At 52.0% G+C, this 11,034-nt stretch overlaps 1 protein-coding gene across 2 annotated transcripts; it reads right to left on the bottom strand.

The window, feature by feature from the left end:
* Positions 1-8,661: 8,661 nt before the first annotated feature.
* On the bottom strand, positions 8,662-10,748 carry LOC101779465. Of its 2 annotated transcripts, none has more exons than XM_004965026.2 (2): positions 10,188-10,748; positions 8,662-9,133 (listed from the first exon to the last, which is right to left on the bottom strand). In XM_004965026.2, exons 1-2 carry the CDS (start codon positions 10,626-10,628, stop codon positions 9,026-9,028), a joined length of 549 nt encoding a protein of 182 aa, XP_004965083.1. In that variant the 5' UTR covers positions 10,629-10,748; the 3' UTR covers positions 8,662-9,025. The 2 variants fall into 2 exon arrangements, with proteins under 2 accessions (XP_004965083.1, XP_004965084.1); XM_004965027.2 differs by having other exon boundaries at positions 8,662-9,130; positions 10,188-10,745.
* Positions 10,749-11,034: the final 286 nt, after the last annotated feature.

Below are 11,034 nucleotides of genomic sequence, written 5' to 3'. Positions count from 1 at the left end.
TCATAATGAATCTGGCAAAATTGATTTGACATTTTTCCATTTTTTCTGCAATTTATGGTACATTTTCCAAGTTCAACATATTTTCAGCTAAAAGCAAAACAAAAACCGAGGCAAACTTGTGATCTAGCCCTTACGTCTACGGTTTAACTGCGCATGGGTCCCTGGTTCTTGCACTAAGGCTCCTGGAAAAAGGTAAAAGACACAAGGGTGTCCCTGGCGGCGCGCACGGCGACGATCCGACCAAATTCCGACGATGCGCCAGCCAATCCCAGGCAAAAAGTTGCGAGGGAGGCGCGAGAGCTCACTGGGAGTCCATTGGCGGCGGTTGGGGGCGCGGAGGAGGCTCAGTGGGGGCAAAACGGCGCAGAGACGGGAAGCTCGGGTGCCGACGAAGTCCGGCGGCGTGCCGGCGTCGTCGGCGCTTTGGGAGTCCAACAAGCGGCTCGGGAAGCTTCACGTGGGCATGGCGGAGCTAGCGGTGGCGACGACGAGGAGCGGGAAGCTGCGGAGGTGGGAGCTCCACGGAGAGGTGGCTCGGCGGTGCGCAAGCGAGATAGAGCAAGGGTACGACAAGCATACGGGCGGGGGAGGAGAGCATGGGCGGGACTGGTGAGCCATTTATAGGCGAGGCGAAGCTCCATGGCTAGCGGATGGGACCGGAGGGGAGCTGCGCATGCTACTGCGGCCATTAATGGCGGTGGCACCATTGGCGCAGAGGAGGGGGTGATGCTGCAAGCGAGGCGTGCAGGCGTGGGACGAAACAAGGCGTGCGCGGAGAGGCAGCTTTGTCGGGATGCGGCATTGGCGAGGCGGGAAGGAGTTTTCGCGGCCGGGGTGCTGGTTGGCGGAGACAGCGGCATCGCGAGGGCGCGAGCACGGAGCAGAATAGAGGCAGGGCACATCCTCAGGTGAGGCGGAGGGCGCAGAAGGGCTAAAGAGGGCAAGGGGGACCAGGGTGCGTCACTGACGGCGGGGCGCGCGAGGCGTCTTCTTGCCGCGGCCAGAGACCGAGCGGAGGTGTTGTGCCGGTGAGCAGGGGCCACGCGGCGAGCGACGGGCGGAGCGCGGCGCATGCGCGCTCTGGCGCGCTCTAGGCACGAGGGATTCGCGGGATACACCGAGGGGCCAGTCTTCAAGCACGATATACTTCAGATTCTTGAACTGCGCAACATTAACTTCCTTTATAAAAGTTGCAGGTGTAAGATCCAAGTTCAATTCTTGTAATATATCCGAGTTCAAATTCATAGCAGATTTGAAGATAAAAAGCTTCAAAGTTTGAGGGAATGCCTAATTTTTAGACTTGGGAAAAAATTCAGCGGTTTGGCTGTTTTCAAGATTTTGGCTGACTTGAGCTCTAGTTTCGAAAGGCTTCTGATGTGAATTTGGTCAGGATCTAATTGATGAAGTTATTGTATGAACTTAATTCTCAAACTCTTATAAAGGGTTTTGCTGGCATTCTATTCAAGTTTTATGAGATAAGCTCATGCCAAGATGTGTGTTTGAACTAATTCTAGACTTAGCATAATTTTGCAGGTTTGGGCCGAGTTGACCATTTATGTCAACTTTGACCTGATTTTTGAAGGGTTTTTGTTGAGATTTGTCGCTGGGTCAAATAAGTGAATTTGTAGAAGACTTAATGTACTCCAAATTTTATAAAGGGTTTGAAGTGAGTTCATTAACAAATTTGTGAGAACCAGGGCTGCCAAGTTTAGGAATTTTGCTATTTTCAGCACTCAAAGAGTTTTTAAAACGGATTTGAGTTGTTACTGATTAAATTCTAGTTTTTGGACTCCTTCCTCTCCAATTCAGCAAAAGTGATAATAAGGAAAGTTGTTTGTTTTGTGAAGTTCTACAACTCTTATATTGCCAAAAATTCAAGTTCTTATGTAAAATTCAAAAATTTGTGTTGTCTCCTATTTAAGCCTTAAAGGGCATTTTAGTCCTTTCATGAGCCTAATCAGTTGTTAGAAGCTTCTCTAGGCTTAACCAAGGTTAATTAAGCTAGGATCGTTATAGGTAACTGTCAAAACCACCTGTCTAAGGGGTAGAGCCGCGTTGCCCGGGACGATCCCATAGAACGGAGAGTTCGTTGGGGTGAGCATATCGGTGACATCGAGGCCCATCTTCTTCAATGTCTTAGCGAACAAGATGTTGAGACTGCTACCGCCATCGATGAGTACTTTAGTAAGTCTAGAGCCAATGACAACTGGGTCCAGGATGAGGGGATACCATCCTCGGTCTGAGAAACTAATCCATTGGTCCTTCCTAGAGTAGGTAATTGGCACCTCGGACCATTTGAGGAACGTTGGTATCGCAGGTTCAATGGACATTATCTCTCAAAGAGTGAGCTTCTGGGACCGCTTAGTAGCAGTACCCGGGGTTCCGTTGAAGATGACGTTGATGGTGTTGGATGGGTTCTAGAACTTGCCATTGTCACTATCGTCTTCGTCTTTCTTAGCCTTGCCCTTGTCTTTGGCGCCAGATGGCTCTAGCAGGTCCTTAATGACTCTTCGTAGACTAAAACAATCTATCGCAAAGTGCTTGTGGTATGGGTTCCATAGGCACTGTATCTTTAGGAGCTCGTTGAATGAGGGCCTATCTTGATTCTTGCCGCCACCTTTCTTGGACGACTACGAAATTGCTGCGATAGTATTGTCTAGCTTTCGCTTGCGGTTCTGACCTCCCAAATAGTTATTTCAGTTGTTATTGTTAGGGCGATCATTGCAGTTCTTGTCGTTGCGTTGGCCATTGTTCTAATTGTTATTGTTCTAGCCCTTGTTGCGATTGGACTCGAAACTTTCAATCTCCTTGTCTTCTTTATCTGCCCATGTATGTACCATGATCTTGAGAGATTTGACATCAGCGAGGCGTCTTCTACCGAAGTCCTAGAACATCTGATGGTCGTGGAGGTTGTTTTGGATGCAGTCTATAATGTCGCGCTCTGTGATATCCATGATTGTGGCCTTCTTGTCGAAAAAGCGACGTAAGTAGCTCCGCAGGGTCTCGCCTTCTTGTTATTTTACTTGAGACAAGTTGATCATGTTGCCAGGACGCTGCATTGCCCCTGCGTAGTTGTTGGTGAACGCTACCTTGAGGTCCTTCCACGAATCGATGGAGTTCTTATCTAACGATTCAATCCATGTGAGTGGTGCCGCCTCCATGCAGATGGGGAAGTAGATGACTTTGGTGTCATCGTTTCCCCCAGCTGCTTGTACTGACAGTGAGTAGCAACAGAGCCATTGGACTGGGTCCTGCTTGCCATCATACTTCGTGATACCCAGGGGTTTGAACTTTTCAGGTAGAGTAGTCCTCCTCACACGTTTTGAGAAGGTGGGGAACCTGTTAGTATCATCTCCTAGGTGTTTGACTTCTTACTCTCGCTCACGGCACCATTCGTCGATGTTGGTACAGGCGTCGCGGCTAGCATTGATCCTGCTACGGAGGTCTTCCACTGGGCGTTTAGGCTCTGGGTTAGTCCCACAGTGGCCATGGCCTCCCAAGGGTCCTACCCGACTACCTTCAGATCCAGCTTGGCTTGGTCTGGCGCCTCCGAGTTGACTTGGTCTAGATGGAAGGCCTCTATGGCTACTACCATGGGATGGGGAGCGTTGGACTGACTATATCGAATTCTACCAATTGAGTTATTCGTACACGAGTTTCGCCAGTTCAGTTGTCTTGTGTACTTGTTCTGAGGCATCGCGCGGATGATGAGATCAATAGACGCGACGGTAGCCAGTGGAGTATGACGATGACGCGTTTGAACTGCTTCAAAGGCGTTATCCAGGTTCTGGATTGGTAGGTTTGCTGCAAGGCGGCGGCAGCGCTATGCTCATGCGGTGGCGACGGCGCTCTGCTCTTGCGACGTTTCTTGCTTGTCGTCGAGTTCTTTGAGCTTCGGTCTCTTCTCCGACAACGTTGGTGGTGAGTTCATCCTGCGAGACGTCATCCTGGTGACCCTCATGTTCTGGGTTTCTATCACATTGCTCTTCTTCTTCGTCCTCTCATCCAGTAATGAAGGTGAAGAGTTCTCGCTCTGGAGAGTGGCTTCCCGAGCTTGAAGTGATGATCTTAGTGGTGCCACCTTCCTCGTAGATGGGTGACATAGTAGCTCCCTCTTGGTACGGAAAAGTGTCGAGGTAGGTGATAACGCGTGAATCGTCATCTTTGGCAAGAGCGAGTGGTTCCATGTTGGGCTAGTAGACGAATCTGCCTTAGGGAGTTAATGTGATTACCAGGCCCTACTACGGACCTAATAAAGGAGTTTTCTCGTCCGGATCCGAGTAGTAGTCGAGGTTCTCGATCGTATCCATATCGGATTGTGATCTGGATAGAGTAGCCTAATAAATAGTGGTCACATTGTGGAGTCCGAATGGGAATCGACTCGGGTGGTAGTCCGACCCGCACGATGGCTTATGTGACGGCTCATGAAAGTCAATCCGACTGGTGGAAGAAGTCGGATTGAACTCGGACTCGTTCCCCAACCTCTGACTAAGTCATAAATTGAAAATTCACCGAAATTCTTGATGAGATCCTTCAGAGCTTGGTTCTAGAGCTTCATGGTTTGTTGCTTCTTCTCTAGGGTCAACACAATGTGGCGATGGAAATTTCCAATGCCATCTGCGATGCAAACCTAGGAGATGAAGACCAACATCGCGCCTGTTTTGAACGCGACGATTGGCTTGATGATGACTTGTGCTATCGAGTTCGCCAGTGGATTCTCGGTGAGGTCCCCTACCTGGCGCGCCAACTGTCAGTGTTTAAACCTGGAAACCTACCAAGGGGGTGCTCGAGGTAGTGTTTTGGTTAGTGGGGCTTGTCGAGATCAGGAACTCGAAGGTAAATGCGGACACGCGATTTAGACAGGTTCAGGCCGTTAGATTGCGTAATACCCTACGTCCTATGTGTTGGTTGGATTGAATTGCTTTGGAGGGGGTCCCTACCTCACCTTATATTATCGGGGTAGGGTTACAGGTTAGTTGGTTATAAGAATACTAGTTGGATATGACTAGAGGAGTTCTACTCTAATTACTACAAGTACTTTTCTAATCCTCAACTAGTTTTCCTATCTTTCCATGTAGACTATGTCGTCCTGCACTATAGTGTCCATGTCAGATGTGTCTCGATATCCAGCCCTATATTTAGGACTGTCCAAATCTTCTGGTGGGTCCATAAATGTATGTATGACACTATCCTCACTGTGGATGTTGCTGGATCCATGCCACCTTCGTGAAGGTTGATGGATTCATACTCTCACATTGCAGGACACCAGATTTACACCCCCTGTATGGAGATCGTGGTTCTATATCAGAGCTACCAAACGAGAGAGGCTTAAAATTGACGGACGCTATGAGAAGACGTGAAATCCACCATGAAGCGGAGTAAGTAAAAAATTTGAGTCCGGATTACCTTAGGTGGCTACTTATGCGAACCAAATACATTTTCACAGCCCTCTCTCTTCACCTCCCCCTCACTTTTCCTCTCCAACCTCAAACGTGAGCAGCCTTTTTTCCGGCGAAGTGCCATTCGTTTGCAAGCTTTTGAGGCCCCAGCTCGCCATCCCTTCGCCAGATCTGGCCATCTCCAGCCCGGATCTGCTCCCTCCCACCGTCTTCCGGCCATCCCCGGTGGGGGAGCTTGGGGGCCCCCTGTCCAGCTCCGGCCCTCAGCAGTGGCGGCGGATTGGGCCCTGGTGCCTTCATCGGTACCGCGGGGTCACGGGCACCCTGCCCAAAAGCCACCATCACCGGAGCCCCTCCGAGCCGCTGTCGGTGCGTGGCCTGAGCCCGCTCCGGCGAGGTGGCTTAATGTGGCGGCAACAACGCAGGCGGTATGGCCCTAATGGCGGCGGCGCAGCTGCTTGGCGCAGCCGGTCGCATCGGTGCGGGGCCCGAGCCCACCCCGGCAAGGCGGCCTTGCGCAGCGGCGGCAACGCTGGCGGTACGGCTCAGGCGCCTCGGGGTGACGGCAGTGGATCCGGCGTTCCCCTAACCTTTGAGGCTGATTCCCTTGCGGATCTGCTCCTGGGAGGTGCGTCGGCCAAGGTGCTCAGGCGACCACGTGCAGTCATGGCAGTGCAGGGCGTGTTGGCTCACGGCCACCGTCAGCATCAAAGCCGGCGCTTGGCGGTCATCCACGTGCCGTACCGAAGATCCACCTCCTTTCTGGCACTCTCCATGGTCACAACCGGCTTTAGTGTCCCGCGATGACGGCAACCATGGGCATCCTTCCTCGCTTCCCCTTTGCTGCTGCCGCGGCCAGTTAGGGACTCCTCTCGGCACTCTCAGCATGTGGTTGGCCGCAGCGCGTGCACTACAGCCGGTGGCCCAGGATTTGCCAGGAGAAATCCAAGCTTGGCTTTGTGCCATGCCGACAACGGCGACACCCTCAGGTGCCGTTCTTCCTCCTTGGAGGTGTTGTTTCGAGGCATACCTGTCCACATGTATCGGATGCCTTTGCGCTGGTTTGGGAGGTTTTGGTCAGGAGAAATCCTAGCCTGGTTTTGCACTAGTGCCGTCATCGATGACGCCCTCGGGCACCATTGTCCTTCATGGAGGTGATGATGAGAGACCACTCCCCATTGGATCCATGTGCACCACTTTGATGAAGGCATCGTTCTGGAGATCCCCTCGTGCCGCCACTCGTGACCGCTAATGGTTTTGGTGCTCCTCGTTCTACATCACCCACACACACTTCTTTGATCAAGCGGCTAGTGGTTGTTGACCTCCGTCGTGGTTCCGTAAGTGTTCCCCATCTGGCACCTCTACTCCATCGGTTGTCTCCTTGTTGATGGTGCCATCAAATCTTATGCCGAGTGGTGTTTCCACCTCTATTGCCATTTCCCTCAAGGCTTCCTCCCCTTGTATGATGTTGGATAGTGGTACGTGGAGCCCGGATGTGCGGTGAATGGTGTTACCATTAGCTTCAAGGGAGATGGTCGTGTCCGATGAGTTTTGGTTTACGCACCTCTTACCACCTTTAGTCCCCATTCCATTGGCCTATCTCTCAGATGGAGGGTGACACTGGAACGGCGTAGCTACGAGAGGTGGACTGGATGTGCAATAACCACGACGCACCTGGCGAGTATGTTGTTTAGTGATGACTCTAATTGGCGAACGGTAGTTGTTCTATCAGCCTGAATGATGGCTTGTCAATCTGAAGTGTCTACGTGAATGTGTTTCTCCCTTGTGTTGTACTCAAGTTATAACCTGTGTTTTATGTTGAAAGTTTTGTAATGGTTTTGGCCTACCCAAGAACCTTTAATGAAATTCAGGTGGGGATACGTTGTGTATATGTTCTCGATCTCAAGGGTGGAACTGTGTGCATGGGACTTCGTGTGGAATGTGTTTGAGGAAAAAAAAGGTTTACCGAACGACCTTCCAATGTAAACGTGAGGCCGATACGTACTACTCGCACCGATCGCGAGGCAGAAGCTGCACGAACGCACATGCCCACAGCAGCTTTGCCGATTGCCATCCTGCATGCCGACTTAAGCTCCTTTTTCGTGCGCTGCAAAGTTGCAAACGGAAAAAAGAGAGAGAAACAAAGGAGAATCCAACATCCCAATGCTCTCGATGAGCTCCTGCTCCTTCGCTGTCATGCCGGTTCCTTTCGGCCAAAGTCACATCTCAAAAGAGCCGAGGCCGCGCTGCGTCATCACTGCAGATCCTCGTCGTGGGGACTTGGGACTCCCATCGGAAAGGCTGCAATGATCCATGGCCATCGCCCATCGGCCCATGCCATGCAGGTACAAGGATTTCACTGATGATTCAGGAAGGAGGACGCGTCCACGCATGCTGCGTTAGTGGCCTAGTGGGGCAGCAGGTCACGCAATGCCACGCCACGCGCGGGCAGGGAGGCCGCAGCGGATGGGCGCGGCCGGCGGGCCGGGCAGCCGTTGCGAGCGCACTAGCTAGCTCCTCGATCGACCGGCCGCCTGCAGAGAGAAGCCCAAAATGCGCAGTGCCGAAAGGTAGGAGAAGCAGCTCGATCTCGGTGCGCTGATAACGTGCTGGCTGCTGAAATGCAGGTATTCCCTGCGGCCGTCAGAAAAGCAGGCGCCAAAGCGGCTTTCCTTGGTCAATGCGGCGGCCACTAGCAGCAATCCTCGTTCGCCTGCCTTTGTGTGCCTCACTCGCTACTCATCAAAAGCAGCAAGAACATTGGAGATCGATCGTTTCTGACTTCCGAGTCATGGTTCCTGCCTGCGCAATCGTGCAACTCTGAAACCAGGAGCAGCTACTCCGCAATTGGTCACGGATAATGCCTTGCATCAACCTACGGCAGTTCAGTATTCAGGTCTGGCTGCTACTGCACTGTCCAGGAGGATATCTTTGCAGGCTGTACAAATATGGGCCTGATCCTGATGCTATTGCACCTGTAATCCTCCTCTACCAACTGAGACAATCATTTCAAGTACTAACCCACCTTGCGTTCATTGCAGAAGTCCTCCGGTTCAGGTGTGTGGGCACCTGATTTGTTTGGAGGCCTTTAGCCCTCGTTCTTATCATTAACCTACCCCTAATATACGCGCCAACGTCGAATCTGCGTGCGCGGCTCGCCTCCAACGCATAAAGTGTGTGGATTCCAGCTCCCGCCGCATCATCGCGGCGGCCTTATGATTGCCAATCCGGCGCCACGAACGCAGCACAACACGCAACAAGATCCTCAAAAGCTATACACCTGCAAAGGGATGTACTTTGCACCATGTCTGAATATAACAGTACAGCACTACTCCAGTGCACTACTATTTCTTTTTTCAACATTTCAGAGTGTGTCCCAACTCCCAACCGATCTTAGACTCGCTAAAATGACCTGACCAAGATCTGCCACTTCTTTATCTTACATGGGCTGCTTGATGCTAACTACGAGCCCCTTCGGAATTGTTTTGTACTGAGGTACCGAACAATGAAACTGACCGATTCTCGCATTGGCACCACGGCAACTCTTCCTCTGCAGGAAGGCTGAAGTCTGACGAACGTTGACTCTAGAACGCAGATTGTTCACCGGCTACGGATTTTTGTCAAGATCAGCTGCTGACTTCGGCGATGCTGTGCAGAGAAGGGCGCCAATGGCGATGCCTGGCGCCGGAGTGCGCTGCCGAGCTAGGATTGCTCCGGTGGCCGTCCCTGTCCTGCTGCCACAATTGCAGTTAGATTAGATGGGCGGCAGTAGAGTAATACGTAGAAGACAATTGATCTTGCTGAGCTAGTCTAAGTATCAAATGAATGACGGCTGCCCATAACTCATTAAAAAAATGGACGGTAAAAATGTCAAACATTAGTAGTGCTCATTAGCAACGAATTAGTGGCTTCTTCTTGGCCTTTCTGCTAGCATCATGCATCCATGTTCCATGAATATTCTTCGATTACCTGACGCTCTGATTGGGTTGCAGAATGTCAAACATGTCGGGAATTTGTTTTATATATCTCGTGAGGCAGCTGAAAATTTTTGGTGCATCCCATCCCCTACCATTTCCATGTGATTGTTGGGAAAGCAGGATGTGACAAAGGAATTATTATGATATTATCTAGTTTTGGTTCAGAATAAGTTGCCCAATATCTTTAAGCAGCCATGATATCATGTTTCGAGTAAATTATTGGGCTTATTCCTTGTATCTTGATCGTCGAATACTATACGGCGATATCCTTTGTAATCAAATCGGTTGGTTGGGTTGGGTAGGTGTTAGTGGCACATAAAGGTATGAATTAGTAGGGTGGGCAGCTAATTATAGAAATATCAGCTGGAATAAGCTACGTAAGCCAAGTTACCTAGACAAGTAGGTACTTATCTGCACTTATCTTTTCGAAAGGCTATTACCTACTCTTATTTATCAGTCAAAGAAAACATAATTTCGTGTCAGAATGAGAAAAAAATCTTAGTGCACTTGTGACGTCATAGAAAAAGTTTGAAACTTGAATTACAAACAAATGATCAAAGCAGAGCAGTCAATCAAGCAATAATTTTGTTGGACAATGTTTTGGGTATGTAAGAACTGTTAGGCTCAAGAACATACATGCATCGATGCATAAAAATTAGTAGAGAGGAGAACTAGAGATTGAGCGATGGTTGTACTAATGACGAGCTAAATCCAATTAGTAGAGTAGTGGTGAAGAACAGAGTGAAGAACAAAACAGAGGAGAGACTGAGCAGAGCACCAATGGATGGTATGGTGATCATAGAGCCAGTACCTGCTGATCAAGGCTGCCATCCACCAGCTGCGGCGGCAGCTGCGAGTCCTCACCGGCGGCGGTGGCCCTCCCTCCGGCGTGCTTGGGCTGGAGCAGCACCAGCTGCTGCTGCTGCGCCCTCCGTGTCTTCTCCTCCTTCTTGGCCTGCAGCGCCTTGGTGACCTCGGCGAAGGTGATGAGGCGGTACGCCTGGCCGAGCGCTAGCGTGTCCCGCGGCTTGAGCAGCTTCACCCGCGTCACCCGCGCCGCGCCGCGCTGCTCCTGAGGATGAGGAGGCTTCCCGCCCGCGGCGTCGGCGCGGTGCGTGACGAGCGCGACGTAGTGGCCAGGGTTGGCGCGCATGACCTCGGCGGCGCTGGTGGCCCAGTAGAGGCGCTCGACGCGGCCGCCCGGGTGCTGCACCACCACCGTCGCCGCCTCCGCCGCCTGGCAGTTGCCCATCCTGTTCTCCCTCCCCGTACGTGCGCGCGGGGTCGGAGGCGGGCAGGCAGGGACGAAGGTGGAAGGGCCAGTCAGGTCAGAGTTGCTGGCGGCGAGAGGTGCCGTATGATTTATGAAGCGGCGGTGCGCGGTGGGGGCCGGGCGCGAGCGCGAGCGCGAGCTCGAGCGCGGTGGGTGGTGCCCTGTGGGGTAGGGATTAACGGCCGAGATGGCGCTGCACGGCATAAATCGCCTGACCGCCCCGGCCGCCTCGGCGTTTTTTTTTCTCTCTTTGGCTCACCGCGCAGCTCTGCTCGTGCTCTGCGACTGCCTGCCGTGGAGGCGTGGGCGCTGGCGTTGGCTGACCGACCGGGTGGCGCCTGCCTGCCGCGGCGTGCGGCCTGGCGTGCATGCCGTATAGTACGCG

Source organism: Setaria italica, chromosome IV (assembly GCF_000263155.2).
Source record: "Setaria italica strain Yugu1 chromosome IV, Setaria_italica_v2.0, whole genome shotgun sequence".
Lineage (NCBI taxonomy): Eukaryota > Viridiplantae > Streptophyta > Magnoliopsida > Poales > Poaceae > Setaria > Setaria italica.
Note: the sequence above shows the minus strand (reverse complement) of the source record. Positions and strands in the feature narration are given on the sequence as shown.